At 47.7% G+C, this 20,671-nt stretch overlaps 2 protein-coding genes across 16 annotated transcripts in view; one reads left to right on the top strand and one right to left on the bottom strand.

Moving 5' to 3' along the window:
• The window catches only part of STARD9 (StAR related lipid transfer domain containing 9), a 152,830-nt gene extending 142,072 nt beyond the window's left edge, over positions 1 to 10,758 (top strand). For all 4 annotated transcript variants that reach the window (XM_074235193.1, XM_074235196.1, XM_074235194.1 and 1 more), the window contains 10 exons: positions 1,031 to 1,228; positions 2,309 to 2,495; positions 2,645 to 2,785; positions 3,815 to 3,929; positions 4,078 to 4,226; positions 4,387 to 4,451; positions 5,560 to 5,765; positions 6,336 to 6,415; positions 6,522 to 6,680; positions 7,297 to 10,758. In XM_074235193.1, the coding sequence (XP_074091294.1) occupies positions 1,031 to 1,228; positions 2,309 to 2,495; positions 2,645 to 2,785; positions 3,815 to 3,929; positions 4,078 to 4,226; positions 4,387 to 4,451; positions 5,560 to 5,765; positions 6,336 to 6,415; positions 6,522 to 6,680; positions 7,297 to 7,398 (1,402 nt within the window). In that variant the 3' untranslated portion in view covers positions 7,399 to 10,758. The remainder of the gene's footprint in view (positions 1 to 1,030; positions 1,229 to 2,308; positions 2,496 to 2,644; positions 2,786 to 3,814; positions 3,930 to 4,077; positions 4,227 to 4,386; positions 4,452 to 5,559; positions 5,766 to 6,335; positions 6,416 to 6,521; positions 6,681 to 7,296) is intronic.
• CDAN1 (codanin 1) lies at positions 4,587 to 20,621 on the bottom strand. 12 transcript variants are annotated; one of them, XM_074235201.1, is made up of 28 exons: positions 20,524 to 20,621; positions 20,045 to 20,436; positions 19,769 to 19,948; positions 19,437 to 19,606; positions 19,240 to 19,347; positions 19,073 to 19,151; positions 18,311 to 18,431; positions 17,987 to 18,096; positions 17,490 to 17,579; positions 16,905 to 16,980; positions 16,307 to 16,518; positions 15,907 to 16,027; positions 15,595 to 15,741; positions 15,210 to 15,376; positions 14,655 to 14,739; positions 14,357 to 14,446; positions 13,950 to 14,004; positions 13,588 to 13,721; positions 13,394 to 13,497; positions 13,124 to 13,282; positions 12,392 to 12,455; positions 12,113 to 12,191; positions 11,864 to 12,036; positions 11,001 to 11,108; positions 10,856 to 10,919; positions 10,576 to 10,757; positions 10,350 to 10,457; positions 4,587 to 6,840 (listed from the first exon to the last, which is right to left on the bottom strand). In XM_074235201.1, the coding sequence occupies exons 1-28, from the start codon at positions 20,611 to 20,613 to the stop codon at positions 6,787 to 6,789; spliced, it is 3,522 nt and encodes a 1,173-aa protein (XP_074091302.1). In that variant the 5' UTR covers positions 20,614 to 20,621; the 3' UTR covers positions 4,587 to 6,786. The 12 variants fall into 12 exon arrangements, 10 of the variants coding, with proteins under 10 accessions (XP_074091302.1, XP_074091301.1, XP_074091299.1 ...); XM_074235200.1 differs by lacking the exon at positions 4,587 to 6,840 and adding an exon at positions 9,067 to 9,825 and having other exon boundaries at positions 11,864 to 12,012; positions 19,769 to 19,945; XM_074235198.1 differs by lacking the exon at positions 4,587 to 6,840 and adding an exon at positions 9,067 to 9,825 and having other exon boundaries at positions 19,769 to 19,945.
• Positions 20,622 to 20,671: the final 50 nt, after the last annotated feature.

Genomic DNA, 20,671 nt, shown 5'->3' on the forward strand with positions numbered 1-20,671 from the left:
TGTTATCAATGTTTTATTTTTTTATTTTGTTAAATATTTCTTAATTAAATTTTAGACTGGTTTGGGCCACACACTAATCTGTGGACTACCTGTGGCACCTCTGCTTGACTCAAATACTACAATTTTTTTCTTGTAAATAGTATTTTATTTTTCCTTATTACAATGTAAAGATAGATTTCAATGTTCATGTTTTATAAGATTTTGAGTTCCAAATTTTTCTCCCCCTCCCCAAGATGGCAAGCAATCTGATATAGTTTATACATGTGCAATCATTATCTAATATTGTAAATTGCAGAATTGTCTTGTATTGGTAGAGAGGGAAAGTCATCACCAATATGCCTTTTATCCATAAAATCACAATCTCTTTCCTTGTACTATGGCCGTTAAGACTCAAGGGAAGACTCAGTTTGAATCCGACTTCAGATATTTAGTAACTTTATGACCCTGTACCTTAATTTCTTTCAAATTCAGTTTCCTCATCTGTAAAATGACACCTTTCTAAGGGGTGGCTAGGTGGCAAAGTGGATAGAGCACTGGCCCTGGAGTCAGGAGTACCTGAGTTAAAATCCGACCTCAGACACTTAATTATCTAGCTGTGTGGCCTTGGGCAAGTCACTTAACCCCATTGCCTTGCAAAAACTAAACAAAAAAAATGACAGCTTTCTCACAAGATTGTTGTGAAAATCAAATGAGAATAATTAATAGCCTAGGGAAGGGTGGGTAAAGGAGGGGACTGGGACATTTCCCAGGACTATAGAAAGGAGGCAGAGAAATTATTCCTCAAAAGATAAGCCCTGTGAAGGCACAACTGAAGGCAAGAAGAGGTTTACCATTCAAACATTCAAACTGTATAAAAACAGAGATCCAGTTAAAAAAAAAAAAGGAAACTCTTAAAAAATTGGAATTTTTTGGGGAGAATCCTGTGTTCTTATCTGGGGTGGTGGATCCAACTTTTACCATTCTCTTAACCCTTCTTTTAAATAGAGGAGTCTGTAGACTGCCAGATGACTCTGATCCCATCTTACCTTAGGCACTTGAAGACCATTGAAGTCATTCGGAGAGAGCGGTCAGATCGACTTCAGAACTTCCGCCGGACCCGCAGCCACAGCCCTATGAAGCATCTCAGCCTATTGCCTACCCCAGAAGGACTCAACCGAGACCCTGATCTACCTAGTCGTCGGCGAGAATATCTGCAGCAGCTTCGAAAAGATGTTGTGGAGACCACTAGGCAAGGATGGGCCCAGAGTCAGGGCCAAGAAGGGTTGAAAATGGGAGGCAGGGTGGGAAATGGGGTTTACATGTTGGCCATAGTGTAGGATCCGAAGGATTAGTTTGCTTGCTTTTTTCTTTTTTTTTGAAAGGCCATCTCTGGTCTGTCTCTGAGACAAAGCAAACTGAAAGGGAGAGGTGTAAGAAAGGACTGTGGGGGTGTCTGTGTGTGGATGCTTACACATACATACATAGGTATGTATATGTATTATTACCCAGTCATTTTAGTCGTGTTCGACTCTTTGTGGTTTTCTTGGTAGAGATACTGGAGTGATTTGCCTTTTCTTCCTTCAGCTTGTTTTACAGATGAGGAAACTGAGGCAAACAGGTTAAGTGACTTGCCCAGGGTCACATAGCCAGTAAGTGTCTGGGGTCAGCTTGAACTAAGAAAGATGAGTCTTCCTGATCTTAGACCCTACACCTCTCCCCTGCTGGAGATGTCTCCAGGTATAGGTATAAGTGCAGATGGAAATGGAGATGTTTTTGTATAAAGATAAACAAATGTACACACACATATGTGTATAAGGTATGCATAGTTCATATTATAATAATATTCCACATGAAGTATAACATATATATATGAAAAAAGAAAAGAATGAGAAAAGGAGATATTAATAAATGAAGCAAAAAGAGAAATGAAGAGGAATTTATTCTGAAAAAAAGACGAAGTGGAGCCAGATGGGCTTTGTTTCCCTCACTTTTAGCCTAGAGATTTGGGAACCCAAATTTGGATCTAGGATTCCCAAGTTTTCTTCAAGCCTTTGTTTCTGGTCAACTAGATTAGGGGCCCCAAGTTGTTTTTTTCAGGTTTTGAAGCTCCTTTGAAGCTCTCTGGACCTGGGACGAGACCAGAAAACTACCTTGGAATGGGCCGAGGTGCAGAGGGAGGGGAGTGGGCTCTCTGGCTTCCTGGTTGTGTGACGGGCTTGGCATACCCTCTTGCTCCTGTGTGCCAGTGCCAGTGCCAGCTAGGTTTGCCTGGCGCTGAGTCAGGACTGTTTCTTCCTCCCTGTGTGGAGCACATCTTTCTCCCCCTCAGGAACCTGGAGCCTGTGTCTGACGTCAGGAGCCACCAGCCCTCTGACATAGAGGTGATGCTCCAAGATTATCAGCGGGCCAGGGAAGAGACCAAGATGGAGATTGCTCGAGCCCGAGACAGACTGCGGGAGCGGGCTGAGCAGGAAAAGCAGCGCATCCGTCAGCAGATTGTCTCTCAGCTGCAGCGGGTGTGTGTGACTGGGAGCCTTCTCTGATGCCTTGAATTGGTCTCCCCACCCTGACCTGACTAACCCACCTGATGGAGGCCTGGGGGTGTTGTGGGGGCAGGAGCTCCGCGGGGGGTGGGGGAGGTTGACCAGTGCCCTTCCTTCCCCAGGAAGAAGCAAAGCTGCAAACCCTGGTCAGTGTGAGCACCCTGTGTACCAGCTCCATGGACAGCCTCTCTTCCAGCCCTACCTCTGGCTATGATAGCAGCAACCTAACCTTGGCCAGCCAGATTCAGCCTCCAGAGAAGCAGGTCAGGGAAGAAGAGGGTGGGCAAACCCAGGCAGGAGGAATGCCCAGGCACTGTCCTGGAATGGCACTGATTCGGCTAGGTTTCTGCCTTATGGCTTTTGGGGAGGCAGATGAACAAACGTTTCTCTTAAGCCATACTATTGAGTTTGGGTCTTAGCTGCTTTCTGTCTGCCTTCTAGTACAGTTTCTGCCCCACCCTTCAATCCCCTCCCACTCCCCACTTTTTCCTTGCTGCCTTGGAAACCACAGTCAGAGAGCACAGAGAGGGAGAGAGGGAGTTGGGCAGCAATGTCAGTCAGATGGTCAGGACAAAAAAAAAAAAGACTGTTAGATATGGCTTCAGGAAAGAGGTTGGGTGATGCCTCTGAGGATGAGGGGGAGAGTGCGCCTTGAATCAGAATGATGGCTTTCTCCATTATGATCAGTCAGAAGTGAAGGGTCCTGTCCATCTCCTTAATGGCCTTCCTGTTCTTGCTTTCCACCTCAAGGCCACCTCTCCCCATGCCCCCTTTACTCCTCGTCAGAATAGCAGAGAAGGGCAGGGAGAGTTGACAGATCATTTCCCCCAATGGGTCACTTCAGCCAGCCATTTGTTGGGGTGAATCTGAGACTATCTTTGAAAGCTTCAGGGAGTGTTTGGTCAGTGCCAAGAGACATGGATCTGTATTGGCCATAGGGGCTTGGGGCTAGAGAGGAGTTTTTGCCATTTTGTATCACCCCCATCAGATCCCAGCAATCCAAATGACAAAGTCCCAACTGGGTCATTTCAGGTGAATAATTATGGTGGAATTTTGGGGTGGGGGTTGGAGTCAGATTCCTCCCTCCAATTCTTTTTTTTTTTTTGCAAGGCATTGGGGTTAAGTGGCTTGCCCAAGGCCACACAGCTAGGTAATTATTAAGTATCTGAGGCCAGATTTGGACTCAGGTACTCCTGACTTCAGAGCTGGTGCTCTATGCAATGCACCACCTAGCCACATGCCCTCCTCCCTCCAGTTCTGAGGGTTTTCTGGGGTCCATGTCTGTCTTGTAGGGGAACGCTAACTCATCTGGTTTCAAAGAGATTGTTGGAGCACTTGTGCGGGGCCGCTCTGTGGTGAGAAACCATCAGCTCTACCTGACCGGGCTTGCACAGAACTTAGGTCACAGTAAGTAGGAAAGAAGGGAAGCTAAAGGGTGTCAGCTTTGAGGGTTCTTTACTGAGACTCCCCAAGGAAGGAGTGGTGCTCCCTGCTCCAGAGGGCCTGGCCCTGCCACCTGCCATCCCTCATCCTTAAGTGTTTCCTTCTCTCCTAGAGCCTCGAGGGGAAAACCAACAGTTCTCCTCTGACAGACCTAGGAAGTCCCTCATCATCCAGTCAAACTCAGACAGCTGCCTCTCTTCCTCCCCCACTACTCTCTACCAAGATCTGGTCAAACACATCCTGGCCAGCATGATGAATGAAGTAAGTATTCAGCTGCTAGGCTTTTTTTTTTTTTTCCCCTAGAAGAGAGGAATGAGAACATGGGAAAGGTTAAGAGATACCCAGGAAATGTGACCACATTGCATGGGGCTGAAGATTGGTCTGCGCTTTGGTGACTCATGGGGCTGCTGTCTACTTTCAGGTGATGGCTGCCTGTTCGGACAACCTGCAGAATCTCTTCAGCTGCCAGGCTGCGGCAGGTTGGAAGTGAGTTCCTGTGACTTCCCTATGCTGAGCTTCCCATGTCACTGTCCCCATGACCCCACCATTCCATCTTATCTTGTCCTCAAATACCCCTTTAGGGTCCATTTTCATAATTTTGGAAATATGGTTTTATTTCATTTAACTGGCATTTATCCTCTATCACTCTCAGTCACACCTTTTTCTGCCCCTCTTCCTCAGCAAAAGAAAAAAAATAAAGAAAAACAAAATATTTTACAATAATCATCCAGAAAAACAAATTTCCATGTTGGCCATATCCAAAAATGTTTTTCTTATTCAGCCCCTTGAGCCCACCCTTCTCTGTCAAGAAGTGAGTGGTAACATGTTCCCTCATTGGTCAGCTCTCATGGTTTGTTGTTTCACTGATCACTTCCTTTAAAGTGTTTCAAAGTAGATTTTTTTCACAATGTTGTTATTATAGTAAGCATGATTTTCTTAGTTATGTTCCCTTTGCACCAGTTCATTCAAGCCTTCTCTGAAATCTTTTCCTTGATCATTTCTCTTGTACATTCCATCCACAATGCCATATATTGTTTGACTCTTCTCCAATTTTCCAGCACCCTTTCCTCATTTCCTTTTTTTTGTCATCAGAAAAAGAACTGATAGATATATTTTCATTCATTTTCCTTTTCTCTTTCTTGAAAGATCTCTTAGAGGTATCACTGGGACAATGGGCATGAGAAGTTTATTGATTTTGGGGGGCATGATTCCAGTTTGCTTTTCAGAATGGTTAGAACAGTTCATGGTTCAATCAGCAAGCACATGGATGGGCCTATTTTCCCATAGCCCCTCCAGCATTTGTCATTTCCCTTTTTTGTCAGTTTTGCTAATATGATAGGGATGTACTTCTTTTAATTATTAGTGATTGGGAGCATTTCTTTATATGGCTGTTGTTAGCATGATTTTTTCTCTCTAGAATTTTCTAATAATGGATCACTTATCAATTGAAGGATGTCTCTTATAAATGTGATCAGTTTTTCAAATGTCACAGAGATGAGACCTTCATTAAGGAAACTTGCCTAGATCTACTGGGACCTATTTTGAATGACCTCCTCTATCTTCCCCATCCTCTTGCCTCTCTCCTCTCATTCAGGTACCAAGGTGAAGAAAAGGGTGTGCTAATATACTATAAGGGATTTCCCTCAGCTACCAGGCATGGTTTCTTGGGGGCCAGGGTGGTGCCTCAGCCACTGCCTCGAGTCTGGGCAGCTGTGAGGGATCCTACCTTGTGGACCTTGTATGACAAGTCCATTCAGATTGCCCAGTTGTACCAGAGGGTGACCAGCTCCATCAAACTGGGTAAGCCCCAGGCTAGGGTGTGGCTTAACATATTGGTCACTAAGGACCGCTACACTTTGTAGAGCAAGAAGGGAAAGATGGGAATTCAACAAGGATGAAGAATAGAAGGTAGGGAGGGCAGAGTCAGGTGCCTCTGGGATCTTCTGTTTTCTTAATCTTTTGGTAAATCTAGGAAAGCTGAAGGGGGGGAGGGTGAAATGGAGCAAGGATTTAATAGGCCCCTCACATATGGGCCAAGCCCTGTCTTAAAGCATATTTCAAATATCTCATTTTTATCTTAACAACCCTGGGAGGTAGGTGTGTTTACCCCCATTTTACAGATGAAAAAACAGTCAAACAGGCAAAGCAATGCCCAATCACACAACTTGGAAAGTCTCTTGAAGCTGGATTTGAACTCAGGTCGGTCTTCCTGCCTGCAGCTTCAATTGCTCTCTATTCACTGCTCCAGGGTGCCTCCAACTGAAGAGCAGTGGTCTCTGAAATATGGAAGCTCTAGATCCAGTGCCTAGGACAAGGGAGAATGAGGAGAGGGTTCGATGCTCTTCTGACTTCTTCTTCCCACCCTTGTAGTGTACCTGGTCAGCAACAGCTCAGTGAACTGCCTGAAGCAACCCCGGGATTTCTGCTGCGTCAGTGGTGAAGCCAAAGAAGTGAGTTTGCATGGAGGGTATGGGCGAGTCTTGGGGATTGGGCAAGCTGCATCCTCCAAGATGAGAACCCTCACCTGCCATCTGGGCTACATTTCTCTGTTTCCAGGGTAACCTGACCATTATAGTAGTTCAGTCCGTGTATGACAAGTCAATGCCCCGGCCCAACAGGAACAGGATCCGGGGGGAGATCTTGCCCAGTGCCTGGATCCTGCAGCCTCACACTCTGGATGGGAAGGAAGTTACTAAAGTCATTTATATGGTCCAGGTGAGCAACTTCACATCTTTCATCAGTTTGGGGGTGGAACTTAAGACTGGCTGAGGCCATGGCTTGGGACTGGTTCAAACCAGCCTCATGGGTCTTGGCAGTAACTTCATGACTTGGCGAATGTGTATCTGGTGCCATTTCTGTGACCTTGGGCCATTAACTAAAAAAACAAACAAAAACAAAACTGTAAATCCCAAAGGAGTCTTGTCTTCCCAAGTGTTAATTAAGGCTGTGGGAAGTCTGCTATAGTTGAGGGGCTTTTATTTGGAAGTGACATTTCAGTATTTCCCCAGGGGTTGCCAGGCATCCTATAGCTATTTTCAGACTTTTTTGGAAAATGGACCATCGTCATCATCACTCTCTGACATGGAGGTAGGGGCCTTAGGATGAAATGTTGTTTGGCCCAGCCCTTACTTCCAGGATCCAGAAAGCTCCCTCCAGGATCTAAGTCCTTAGCAGCACAATCTGCTAAGGGGTCAGAGAAGAGTAGTATAAGCTATGGGTGTAGTCATTTTTTTCTTCAGATACAATGTAGGGATCCTGTGGAACAGTCATGTCATTCTCTCCTAGGTACTTGTGTTAGCATCATCTATTTTCTTCTCTGCCTTTATTTCAGGTGGAACTGGGGGCTCCAGGCCTTCCCCCTGGGCTGCTGACTCACTGTGCCAAGCAACAGCCATTGGTAATAGCAAACCTGGCTTCCTTCCTCAGTAGCTAATTCCCAAACTCACAGAGCTGGTTCTACTGAGAGACAGGTCCAGAAGGTGGCCATGAAAAGACCCTGTAGCAGATTAATGGTGGAGCTTACTGCAGCACAAGAGATGAGGGGCAACAAGTGACAGTGGGATGGGGGGTTGTCAGCAGCTCAGTCCAAGAGCTGTTGGCAAATAAACACATTGCCACATGTGGTCCCACTGCAGAACAAGGGGGGGCCTGAACCTCTTGGCCCTGGTATTGCAGTGAAGGGGCCACTTTTTCAGATCTAGGTACCTCTACATCAATGGCCATCATATTTTGAGTCTCATAAATGGTCCCATCTCTCTCTGCTCCACTTTCTTGCCTTGCCACCCCCACAGCTTTGCTTGTTTGGTTTTGGGGCCATATAGCCCATGGGTACAGGGTTGGGCCCCATTTAACCCGAGTTGGGAGAACTTGGTGAAAAGGTGGGGAAATGGGCTTTTCTTAGTGAGTTGGCAGACTTAGTGACCATATAAGCCAGTATTCCTGACTTGGAAAAGTAGGAGGCATTAAATCTGCGTCCTACATTAAGAGGAAAAGGGGCTGAGGCCCCTGAGAAACTAGATAGAATGAAAAGGGCTTTGAAGAATAGACATGTTTTCACCAGGCAGGCAGTTCAGAATCCTATCCTCCAGGCTCTTTAGTTCCTCTCTCAACTTTCCTTCCCTTCCTTTCTTCATGTTCACTTTGGGTACTGAGGTTAAGTGCAGGGGAACGGACTTCTCTGTCCCAAGCAGAAAAAAAAAGTCAGCCCTGACAATGATCTGGTTTCCTGTCACCAATATCCCCCAAATAGATGTTCATCCTGCTTTATGGCAACAGGCTTTTATTAAGCATCTGCAAGGAGCCCTCAATCACTGGGAAGGTGATGGGAAAGGTTGAATTCATCTTTTCTCATCCCAGCTTTAGTCTGACCTCACCTACTTTTCCAGGGCCAAGTTGAGGGGGATTTTGTTAATATCCCCTCATTCAATACTGAATCAGAGGATTATACTGGGAATAGAATGGGGATAAAGTGTGTGAGTAAAGGGCAAATTCTGTACAGTGCAGCAAAATTTTATTTTTTTAACTTTTATGGACCCCTTGCCTCACCTCCAGTTTCCCCTTTTCTACTATAGTTCTAGGTTAAGTTATTTGTATTATTGAATGTGGTTTTTTAAAACTGTTTTTAAACTTTATTTTTCAAGCAATACAATCAACAATTGATTAAAATTCTTATTTATGTACCACCTCGTCACCCTTCAAATATGTTACCACTAGACTAATGGCCACATTTGGTCAGAACCATTAGAAATAATTCAAGAATGAAATTCAAGCTCATTGACCAGGTTGTAGGAATAATAGGCAGCAGTAATGGTACAAATCAAAGCCTGTCAGAATATCAAAACTCTCGTCAACCTGTTTCTGGATTTTTTTCTAGCAGTCAGGATCCCCAACTCTCAAGCCAAGGAGACTTCTCTCCTAGCCCATCTGAAAGTGTATAGTGGTGTTCCTAGGTCTCATACTGAGTTTCAAAAATCCCACAGGGTTATGGAGTTTGGAGCAGTGAGACATTTTTTTCAAAAGCAACTCTTTGTCACTCAGTGGGTAGTAGGGATAACCCTCTTGTCTTGAAATGTGTCTTGCATATAGGAAAGGCTAAACACTCTTTTGTTTGACAAAGTATTTATTTTAGTATTAAAAAAAAAAAGGAAATCCCTTCTCCCCCCATGGACTTCCTTTTCTGGTTCATAGATAGTATTTAAATAACAGCCACCTAGGCTTCCCTGAAACTGGGCATGCTGGTAAAATAGAGTGAGGTGTGATCTGTTGCTGGAATCCATTATGCATACTCTGGTGAACTCCCAAAGCTCTACATTTTTATTTAAATCTTCCTCCTATAAGTTAATATAAGCAAGAAGTCAGTCTCCTGCTTTTCTAAAACCACAAAAGTCCAAAAAAGCTTCTGGGTAAGCAGCAGTTTAGCTCCTCTCTGACAGTATCCACTTAAGAGTCCAAGCGATAGTGATAAAAGCTCTCTCTCCTTCCTTCGGGGCTCCTAGAGTTTGTCACCTATGTCCTGAAGATAGCTCTGGGTAGGAAACTTGAAGACTCCCCATTGGGCCTATTATTACTTATGGCAGCTCAGGGTGATTCTCTTCTTCCATCTTCTGGTAAGGACCATTAGGTGGACAACTTCTTATAGGACAGGCTCTTGCTTCCTTCACTGAGACTATATAAAGTGAGGGCTGTAGCTTTTTGACCATGAGCTCCAAGGTGGAGGACACCTCATACAATGACCCTAACTTTGGGCCAGGACAGTCCCACGAGGTGGTCTCATCAATTCACAAGCTCTTAACCTGGGTCCTGGTACCTGTGGCTCAGCCAGAAATAGGCAAGACAGCGTTGCTAGCTCCTCAGAAAAGTCCTGGGGGAAATTATAGAATGGGAATAAAAGGTTTTTTTTTATTGGTGGGAAAACACTACAAGCCTCAAACTTAATAGCCAGGGATTTCACAGTGACGGAGTAAGATCATCCTCCTTGGTTCCTTCATATTTGACATGAAATTTCTTCCCTGAGAGTAGAATGCTTGAGGTGCATGTAAATGGTCCTAAACTGGGAAACTAAGTGATAACATTCATTGTCTGTCACTGGAGTCAGGGATTTTTGTTCAAATCCAGCTGTACTATTTTATTTTACCTTGTGACCCTGGACAAATCACTTCACCTCAGTTCCCTCATCTGTAAGATGGGGATAACAGTTATCCTCTTAAGTTATGAGATCTGTTAAAGCACTTAATAAGCACTACATGCAGCTATTATCAATTGGTTTTGGACAACCTAATCATTCTCTTTCCAGTTTAGCTCTTTACTCTAATAATCCAGTGTGACACTTGGAACAGGCCTCCGTTTCATCCTCATACTCCCCACAACAGAGCCAGGAACCCTTACCTCGGGCCAGGAGGCCTGGTGGAGACTCCTCAGGCAGGTTTCTATCTCCACCCTTCCCATTAGCCCTCGGTCCACCAGTCCCCGAAGCAGGAACAGCAACAGGTCCCACTGCAACCCAAGAGTGGTATCAGAAGAACCGCCAGGGAAAAGACAAAGGACAGAGGTGGAAACACCTGCTGTAGAACCCTAGGTTGCCTTGGAAGCCTTTAGTCTCTGGGGAACCCACCTCTCTTGGCCGTGTATCTGCCAGAAGCCCCACGTTTCTTGGGCTGAGCAGCAGCTGCAGTGGAACGGGCACTTGGAAGTCCTCGTGCCAGAGTGAAAGGAGTGTTTGCAAAAGTGCTAGGGTTTCCCCCCTTTCCAGTCTGTGTGGGGTTGAAGGCCCCAGGGTTGGGACCTGGTCAGCAACTGTTAAGAAAATTGAGTCCTTGGGCCATTCCACGGAACATCCATGGTAGGCAACCATCCAAAGTTCTTCCCTCCCTCCCTGAGCTGCAGCACCATACCAAGAAAAGAGGCCAATTCCACAGAGCACTTTGCAAGCTGCTGCTCAGAGATTGGGCAAAGGAACTGTGAAGATAAAGAGGAGTAAATGGATTGAACATAAGCAACAGAACTAAAAGCAACCCCCGCAGCTGGGTCCAATCTCACCTGCCGGCACTGAAGGGTCTCCCTCAGCTGCTGTAGGAGTGTCTCCAGCTGCTCTGGAGTAATCCCCTCCTCAGGATCCCGAGGACCCACAGTGAGAGCAAGCACGTCCTACAGAAGGAAGGGAGGAAGGCAGTAGAACCATCATCACAAGGGGCACAAGAACGATTCCTGTGTCCTCCTCTGCCTGCACTAAATAGTGCTAATGGTCAAGAACTGTGGTAGCCAGTAAGCAGTGGCTTGGAAAGAAAAGGTTACAGAACTGGAAGACAACTCCTCCCCCCCTTATTCTAGGGCTGGGGTAGGGTTGAAACTAATCATTCTCCCAGGGGGCAGTTTTATTAGGATAGGGGAGACAAAAGGATTTCTTGAAAATTCTTCCAGGCATCTTATGCTTACTCAGTTTTTTCCCCCCTCTTGTTCTGTCCTCTCTGGAGTGAGAAAACAGCTGGTCCTATGTGTCTATACTAAAGGCCTTCTAGCTTTCTCCTCTTCCTACTAATTTCAAGTCTAATATTTTTTAGTCTATTTCCCAATCCTTTTCATATCTGTTTATTCTTTTCCATCCCAACAATAACACATTTCTTAGCCACTGTCCCCTTAGATCCTTTGCTAACATTCACACTCTTACTTGTACCTTGGATTTGTGTAGCGTGATTCTGGTTAGTGGGCTGTATTTTCCATTTCCTACTTCTAGACCCCCAACAAAAACAACAGGAATGGAATTATGGAAGCAACTTTTCAAATACAGTTCACTGATGAATGGAAGAAATGGAGAAAAACCCAGAGAAATGGGAGAGAGCTGTATCTCTGAATACTAGAATGGAGGTAATGAGAGGGGCAATGGGGCAAGGGTAGCTGTGTACTTTGATCTCGGAGATGAGGTGGGAGGGGAGGGGAGCATGGTGCTCACAGGCACGGGAGCAGCCCCTCCTCTCCCCCTGGGCAGCTACATCAGGACCCTGGGCTCGAAGTGTTCTGCTCACAGCTGCTTTTACTTCCCTCCGGATCAGGGCTATAGGCAAGAAAGAAGAGTCACCTAAGCCAACCTTCAAGCCAGGTTTTTTCACATGAGTATGAACATTGGCCAATTCTCCACTTCCCCAAAACTTTACCTGTGATGTTGGCTGATAACCAAGCACAGGCCTTTTCTATAGCAAGCCCTACAGCAATATCCTCTGCACTCCTCAGGACCTGTGACACATATCACCAACATCACCATCAAAAACAAAGGAATTTTCTCCACTGAAGGGAAGCAGTTCTCGAGTAGTTTTTGGCATCCTGGTTGGATCCCTTCCTCCCATGTGTTACTTACCCCAACCCACACCTGCCCCACCCCCACCTGCCCCACTGATGTGGCTTAGGTTACTTAATCAGAACCCCCCACTACATACAGCTGGGGAAGTTTCCTCTGGCAGCAGCACCCGTACAGCCTCGGGGCCCTTTTTTCTGCAAAATCTGAAATGAGGAGGAGACTGAGTACAGAGATCATTGAAAAGAACATGTATTGTCTTGTTTGAGATCATTACAGGTTCTTGGTCTAGAGATTCCTTCCTGTCTGACAGGAGAGAGCAAACGGCTATACCTGTAAAGACTGGTACCCAGTCTTACACTTTTGTGTATGGGAGGGCTCCCAATACAGTATGACATTTGGCAATTCATAGCCACAGGTGGTCAAGGCAACAAGAAAATGACTTGCCAACCCAGGTCCTGCTGGTACCCCTCTGTTACAAATTATATTTGAGTTAAAATGTAGCAACGACTGAAACTTTAAAAAGTTGTACATGGAAAGGGAGACTGGGTAAGGATTACTGAAACTAAGGAAGAAAAATTACCGGGACTAAGGAAGTCCTGGAAGAAAAAAAAACACCAAGGAAAATGAGAAAAAGTGTGAAAAGTTCCATAGCTGATGGCTGTGGCTCCTTTAAATAACCACCTGCCTCTGCTGGCTGTCTTGGGATTTTTTCATGCTGAGCCTAAAATCTCCACCTTAACTCATTTTGCCCTCCATTGCCCTGCTTAGATTTTTTTTTTCTCTTAAGGCCAATTCTCACCAGGAATGGGATTCAGAAGACAAGGGACAAAGACAGAGAGAGGGAAGAGAGAAGTGCAGATCTGTTTCTTACTCTCGCCCTTGAGTTAAGGCTTGTCCTCCCTCTGTGCAGATCTGATCACACAATGCCTCCAAAAGCTGGGCTGAGGCTCCCCCTTCTTGTTCCTGCTCCCCAAGTTGCTCCTGTAGCAATGATTCTGCTTGTCGTACTAGGTCAGCCACAAATGTTGCCCTAGATTGTAAAGTTCAGGGAAATTTAGTTAGAAAATAAAATTTACTACCCTCCACCCCATTCAGTGAAGGACAAAGGGGGAATCGCAGAGATAAGGCTCAGGACTCTCACTTAATGTGTTTGATGCAATTGGACCCAACTCTCTCTGCAACAAATTCCACAGTCCTTCGAAGAGAAGGTGGTTGGTTGTGGAAGAAGGCTCGGGCTAACTCTGCCTGTGTGAGGGTAAACAAGACAAAGGAACCCTAGGTCCCATCAACTCATTTTTCCTTTTAGTAATCTCTACTCCTCATTCTCTAACTTACCTGTAGCCCTTGGAATGTTTTTGGGGTCTGAGATCCTAGGGCAGTAGTTGAGGTTGGAGTAATTTTCCTCACAAAGCCCCCACTTCGTCCACTGCTACCAGATACCCAGGAAGCAAGCAGCTTCCGAAGTTCTCCTGGATTAAGAGAAAGGCTCGTCATCTCAGAAACACCTTATCTATAAGATTATGGAAATTGCTGAGAGTCTGGAACTCATTTCCTCAAGTAATAAATTCAGGGTATTGAAAGATATCAGAAAGCCATCACCTTAGGAGATCTAGAAATTACAGACACACAGAGGGCTTCAGTCAGTGTCTGCTTATGGATCACCAGGATTTCACCTTTTAAGAGGGTCTGATGCTTACCAATGAAAGGGCAGCAGGTGTAGAGAAGTTGTTGATCCACAACAGGCAATGTGTCCTGGGAGATAGGAAAGCAAGAACATCCAGTCAAACATTTTATAAATGAGGATATTGATTGGCTTAAGGTCAGACAGAAAATAGAATTTGAAAGCAGGTTCTCTGATTCTCAAATTATTAATGCTCTTTCCACTGTATTACTCTGAGGACACATCATGCTCTCACACTGACTGGTGAAAACAGCCATTTATGTTTTGCAGATAAGGAAACTGAGACTCAGGTTAAATGACTGACCCCGAGTCAACATAAGTAACAGAACTGGATCTTAAATCCAGGACCTCTTAACTTCCAGTCCTGGGTTCTTTCACTAGGTAAGAGGTCTCCTTCTGCCACCCCTTAGTCCCATCACTCACCAGACCCGGCACCAAGGGCAATGTGGCTCCTTCCAAGGTATCTAGCCGGCCTTCTGCCAAAAAGAACAAGTCTTCTGGAACTGTAGGGATCTGTAAAGAGATCGGGGCAGATACAATTGTTCTTCAGAGGATGAACATTTCACATGTACTTCTTGGTAGTTCCCAGTGAGTTGACAGGATATTTTCTGCTATCCCTTGTAAAACATATTTCTGGTTCCAACCATAGTCAAAACCCTAAGCACCCTTCTTCCCAACACCAAGATACATTTTGCTCCCATCTGAGGTCTTTGGTTCCAACCTGGAAAAGCCATCCTAGCACAGCAAGGAGCAGCAATTTGTTCAGAAAAAACATTCTTCTATTCTCTTCCGTTAGGATCAGGCTCCTAGGAGCAAATATAGACACTATTTTTCTAGTCATCATATATTTTGTCTTCCTTTTGATTTTGTAGCTGACCTGGGTCATAGGAGACTCCATACTAACTCAGTCCCTTAAACCTGTTTAAAAATCTAGTGAACCTTATTCTCATCGAAACTGGCTTAGAGAGGGAATGACAAGCACGTTCAATTGGGTATAGAAATCATCTTACCCTAGAGGAAAATGATGGAAGAAAGGGGATTGGGGGGTGGGGGGGTGGAAGATGTAAAGAGTCAGATGCAACACACTTTTGAGAAAGGACAGGAAGAAAGGAGAGAAATACAGCTAGTAATAACAGGGAAATAATATCGAAGGAAGTTCTCTGAAGGACTTATGATAAAGAATGCTACCCCCCCCAAAAAAAAAACTGGTCAGGGAATTATATGCCCAAATCCTATTCTAAGACCACTGGTTCTGTTCTGTATCCTGGCTGCTCACCGGTATAGCTGCAACAGGAGAGAGAAGACGCTGTGGTAATAATCCAGTAAGGGAGCAATGTGGTCAACAAAAGAGAGGAACTCAACCAGCCAGGGTACGGTGAGCACCACTTGGTGGTTCTGTAACCCCTGGTGCAGTAAAGTCAGCACATCCAATACAGGAGGCACCTGGGAGGGGGAAGAATGTGTGCATCATTGATAGGCGAGGACCAGATAAAGAACTATGGGTAAATGAATGAGGTAGTCATTACTGAAGAATGACAGCAAGCCCCAGTTGTTCCTTACTCTGCTCCATCTAAAGAACCCATTGAGGGTGACAGCCTCAGGTAAACTGTTCATCTTGAGCCCTGCACTGATACTCCCAACCCATCAGGTCCCTCACTTACCTGGTTCCTGAGGGCCAGAGCTGAATCTTGTAGCTCACGAGTTGGAGGTGGTTCAGGGCTTCGATAAGGAAGAAAAGCCACAAAGCCCAGAAACTTGGCCAAAAGGCGGAGACTCAGCAGCACTGAGGCAAACTGTCTTCTTTCATCCTATGGGAGGATCAAGAGAAATGAGGTCAAGATAAGTCTATAATCCACCATTAAACATCAACATTCTGAAATTCTGTCCCTAAAACTGTCTTCTACCCAAAGTCTGAAGAATTCTCCCACTCTCTTCCCACTTCTCCCTCCTCCTCATTCCTAGTCTTTTTCTACCTGCCGGTCCACATCAGACTCCCCATCCTCATCACTGGGTTCGTGCTGGGGCAAGGAAAGGTCATTAAGTTCTCGGATCTTCAAACTCAGACTGTCCATAAGGTGTTGGTTAAACTGAAAACTAGAAAGGAAGAAAGAACATGACAGTGGGGAGAATAATTTGAGTAAGAATACTCCAGAGGTAAAGTGATTTCTATGTCTTTGAGTAGAAGGAAGGAGAGGTTGAGAGAGACTGGAATTTTAATCCCAGAGCATTAAAAACTAAAAAGAGCCTTAGAGGTCATGGAGTACAAATGCTTTATCTTATATATGAAAGAGAATGGAGAAGTATCTGCTCTGTACTTCAGGTAGCCTTTTCTAGACTCTGCTGTTGATAAGCGTTTTCCCCTTAGATGCTCACCTGCTGGCACTTAAAATGAAGTCACGGAAAAAGCCTTGCCAACCAGGAAAGGTAGGTGGTGGACAGGGTCCACTACTACTCTGAGGAGCCACCAGTCGCTCCTGCAGACGTCGAAGTCGACCCAGTTTGTCAGCACCTAGCATGCTCAACACATCTGGGTCAGGGGCCTCACCCAAAGCCATTCCTCCAGCACCTGAAGGGTTCTGACACATCTGGGACAGAAAGAAAATATAGCAGAAATACGTCAGAAACAGAACAGTTACTGGAAGAAACAGGGACCTAAGAAATTAAGATAACGACATAAGGTAACAGCATAGTAAAAGTCAAGAGAAAACTCACAATGTTAGTCAACGTAGGGTAAATAACCAGCTCTACATCTGCTTCAACCTCCTAGTTAATTTGGCAGAGTTAGGGTCACTTCTCCAATCTAAACTTATCTGTAGAGATGGAATCCCAGCTTCTAGGCTGTGGCTTCCCAAGGACCCACCACTCTTTCCTAAAATTCGAGCTGCTCCTTGTAGTATTACCTCAACCCCCTTTTCTATCTCCTGACTGCTAAGTCCCCAGGCCTGGGGGGTGGCAGTAATGTGGTCATCACCTGAAGAAGTTGTTTCTGAAAAAGTCGAACAAAATGGCCGTGACTGGAGGCTGCAGAGAGTTGACTCATTATGGACCTATGGAGTGATCAAAGGAAAGGCAGAATATGAAAAGAAGTAGGGAAAGTCTAAGTGGGAAAGAAAAAACGCTTCTCTGCATGTGTGCCCTTTAGGAGACAAGTTATAAAGATGTTAGTGGGTTTAAATCAAGCAATAGCTCAGCCCCTAAACTCTCTTATCAAGAAAAGTTATGATTATAAGTGTTCCTTTGCCTATAAGGAAAAATAAGAACTATAAAAGAAGCTAACTGAAGAATCCTGCCCAGGTATTTAGGGCTCCTCTGAACCCACATATAGGAATAAGGGTTAATTAAACTAATCCTGATTGAGTCACCTATGAATAGATGAATTCAAGAGTCCTTCTTTCAAATCCAAGTGGTCAGGAGGTCAATAAAAAGTGAAGCAATAACTAGTCTTGACAAAAATCCAAAGACTATCACTTCCCATCATACCCCAATCCAGTTACTGGACTGCTTCTTTGCTGGAGGAAAGGAAGAAAAAACAGCCTATATAAATAAGGGTACCTACCTGATCCTGTTACCTAAGCCTTTCTCAAAATCCCAGCCAGGTTCCTCATGCCGATCCTCCCATTCCCGGAGCACCTCATAAAATACATCCCTAAGGAAAGAGACAATAGAATGCCTAGCCAACCAGGGCTAAAAATCTATGCCCTATAATAATCCACCCAAAGTTCACTCCAAATATGATGACAGTTTCTCAACTAAGGGATTAGTTTTACTCCAAAGCATATACTATAGCCTTTTAGATTTATTTTAATGGACCTATGTAGATTCATCCATCTTCTCACCCCATGACCCTTAAGATTAAATGACATGCAGCTTTCTGATAGGCGGTGGAGTACAATCTATGTCAAAGAAGGACAATGGAGTTAAAAACACAAGTGGGAAATCAAATCCATTCCTTGGGCTTTATTAGTGCCTCATTAATATGAGGCTCCTGGTTCCCAGGGTAACAAACACCACCTGTCCCACAGAATAACGACTACCCCCCTCCCCTCCCATCACCTCTGCTTCTTGAAAGTATGAAAGGCCCGGTCACTAGAGAAATTTGCACGGTTGTCTGTTTCTGGCTGAAAGGAGACAGCCTGGGCAGGGAGTGATAGCAGCAGAGAAACCTAAAGCATATCACAAAGTTAAGCCAGTAGTCCTCAGAAGTCAACCACAAACTCTCTATGCATTCACCCAGGCGCATAGAGCTGGCCTTAATCACAAAAAAAAAATGAAGTTTGCAAATTATTTGGTTAAATCACTGGTATTCCTTGTGTTTTGCTAGTCTAAGAAAGGCCGAAGTTTTGAGTAGAGGAGTCAGGTACAGGTTAAAATGAGTACCTTAGCTGTACTGCTTTCATAGGCATCCCGGAGTCGGCCCTGCAAAGTAGGAGAGAAGCAAAGCAGACGCTCATTCTCAGCTAGCAGCTTCAATGTCCCTTTGTCCAGGTGGGAGAGAACCCTGGAGGAAGGGATGAGAATAGTCACAACAGGGAATAAGCTGCACAGAAGTGAGGAGGACAAGGATGTGAGAACTGGAGAGAGCATGACAGATTGTATCACTGAGTTTTGAGGCCCAGCCTGGCTAACATACAAATGGCCTAGTCCTGGCACAGTAAAAGGAAAAGTGGTTCTGGAATTAGAAGACCTAGATTCAAATCTTATCTCTGGTGTTCATTATCCGTATGGTTTTTGGCTAGTTCCCGAATATCCTTGGGTGTATTTCCTCCTCTGTAAAATGAGGGAGCCAGATTAGCATGATCTCTGAGGTCCTTTCCAGTTCAAAATTTATGGCCCTATCAACCTCGGGGAAGAAATACAGAGTGGACGGGGACAGAAGTGTTCAAAGACTATTACAGTTCAGAGGGTAAGAAAAATAGTGTGAATATGGGCCCAAAAGAAAATAAGCGCTTACAAAGGAGGGCTGGAGAGAACGGGTCAAGAACATCAGGCATAAAAAAGAGGTGAGCCACCAACACATGGGTCATGTGGATTCAAGACTCAAGCCTGTGCCCAGAGTCAAGTTTAAGTACTCCAACGGGCTGCCAAGAAAGCAGAGGGGATTCGTGAGAAGGGTCAAGCGACTATACTAATGAAACTCACTGGAACTGATGCTCCAAAACCTGCACTGCAAAAAACACACAGTCGTGGATGCTCTGGAATAGGGGCCTCTTGAGGGGACCTAGAGGACAGGAAGGGAACATCAGCCCCGGGTGTTCTGGTCTCAGCTGTCCGGCGGATGCTTCTGCAGGGCACGCTCTCCTACTGACCCCCGAGGCTGGGTCCCAGGTCGTCATCGTCCACCTCCAGTATCCGCCGGACGGTGAGCAGCTGAAGGACGAAGAACAGCTCCAAGAAGAGGCTCGGGACCAGGTTCTCTGAAGGAGAGCGGGGCCCGTGAGAGCCCGGCCGGCGGGGCCGCCTTGGGGTGGGCCCCGGCCCCGGACCCCGGGCAGGCCTCACTCACCCGCGATGCAGGACGCATAGACTGCGGCGACCAGCTCCAGCCTCCGCGGGCAGGACACCCGGCCGGGGTCCGCGGGCTCCGGGGCCAGGCTGGCGGCTCTACTGGGGGCGGGGAGCGCGGGCTCCGGGGCGGGGAGAGCGGGGCCGGGGGCCTGCTGCAGCAGCTTGGATCTGGGGGTGCACACGGGGGCGGGGCTGGTCAGCCGTCCCGAGGCGGGGGGGGGCCCGCCCCGCCCCGGGACCCGCCCCGCCCCGGGACCCGCACCCCCCGGGGGCCCGCACCGCCCCAGGACCCGCACCCCCCGGGGGCCCGCACCGCCCCGGGACCCGCACCGCTCCTGGCGCAGCATCTCGCGCTCCTCCTGCAGGCTGCCGCGCCCCGGGGCGGGCTCCAGGCTGGCGGCGGGCCGGCCCCGGCCGAGGGGCGGGGAGGTGAAGCAGGTCTTGGGCTTGGACAGCGGCCGCTCGGCGCTCACGCGCGTGGGGTTGATCCTCCGGGAGGGCTTCACCCTGCTGGGAGCCCCACAGGTTTCCTCCCGCTCGCGGCGCCCGCCCCCCTCCTCCCGCCCTTGCCCCCCCCCCCCGGCCCGGCGCCGCGGGGGTCCTCACCCGGGGGGGCCGGAGCCCACGGGGGGGAACTCCTCCAGGTTGCCCAGGTTGGGGGGCTCGGCCGGCGCGGGGCCGGGGGCGCCCCGGGGCCCGCCGTCCCCGCCGCCCCGGCCCCGCCGCCGGCCGCCCCCTCCGCGGCGGGCCGGCGGGGCGTCCCCGAGCGAGGCGGCGGCGGGCTCGGGCGGGAAGAGCTGACCGCGCGCCCCCCGGCCCCCGCCCCCGCCGCCGCGCGCCGGGCGCCCCAGGCCGGCCCCGGGGGCCTTGGCCGGGGTGGGCGGCCCCGGGGGCAGGGCGCGGCCGCTCTGCTCGCGCAGGAAGTTGAGCAGGAACGGCACGAAGTCCTTCCGCAGCGGCGCGAGGGGCGCCAGGGCGGCCGGCTCCGCGGGGGCGTCCTGCGGGGGGAGGGAGAAGCGTGCGGGAGGCCGCGCCGGGGGCGCCGCCCCGCCCCGCCCGCCCCGCCCGCGCCGGGCGCCCGTTACCTCCGCGCCGCGCGGCCCGCGCGCCAGCCACCGCACGGCGGCCGCCGCCGTCACGTCCCCGCGCAGCAGCGCCTCCAAAACGGCCGCCATCCCGCCGGGCCGTCCCTCCGCCGCTGCGCAGGCGCGCGGGGGCGGGGCCGGGCCGGGG

Source organism: Macrotis lagotis, chromosome 4, assembly GCF_037893015.1.
Source record: "Macrotis lagotis isolate mMagLag1 chromosome 4, bilby.v1.9.chrom.fasta, whole genome shotgun sequence".
NCBI lineage: Eukaryota > Metazoa > Chordata > Mammalia > Peramelemorphia > Peramelidae > Macrotis > Macrotis lagotis.

Excerpts from the sequence above, each read along its gene's own strand:
- CDAN1 (XM_074235197.1), bottom strand. The coding sequence starts at position 20,613 with ATGGCGGCCGTTTTGGAGGCGCTGCTGCGCGGGGACGTGACGGCGGCG. Across the intron at positions 13,722-13,949 it reads CACCTGCTGCCCTTTCATTG|GAGAACTTCGGAAGCTGCTT; the intron begins GTAAGCATCAGA and ends CTCTTAATCCAG. Across the intron at positions 10,758-10,855 it reads GGAATTGGCCTCTTTTCTTG|TTGCTGACCAGGTCCCAACC; the intron begins GTATGGTGCTGC and ends TTTTCTTAACAG.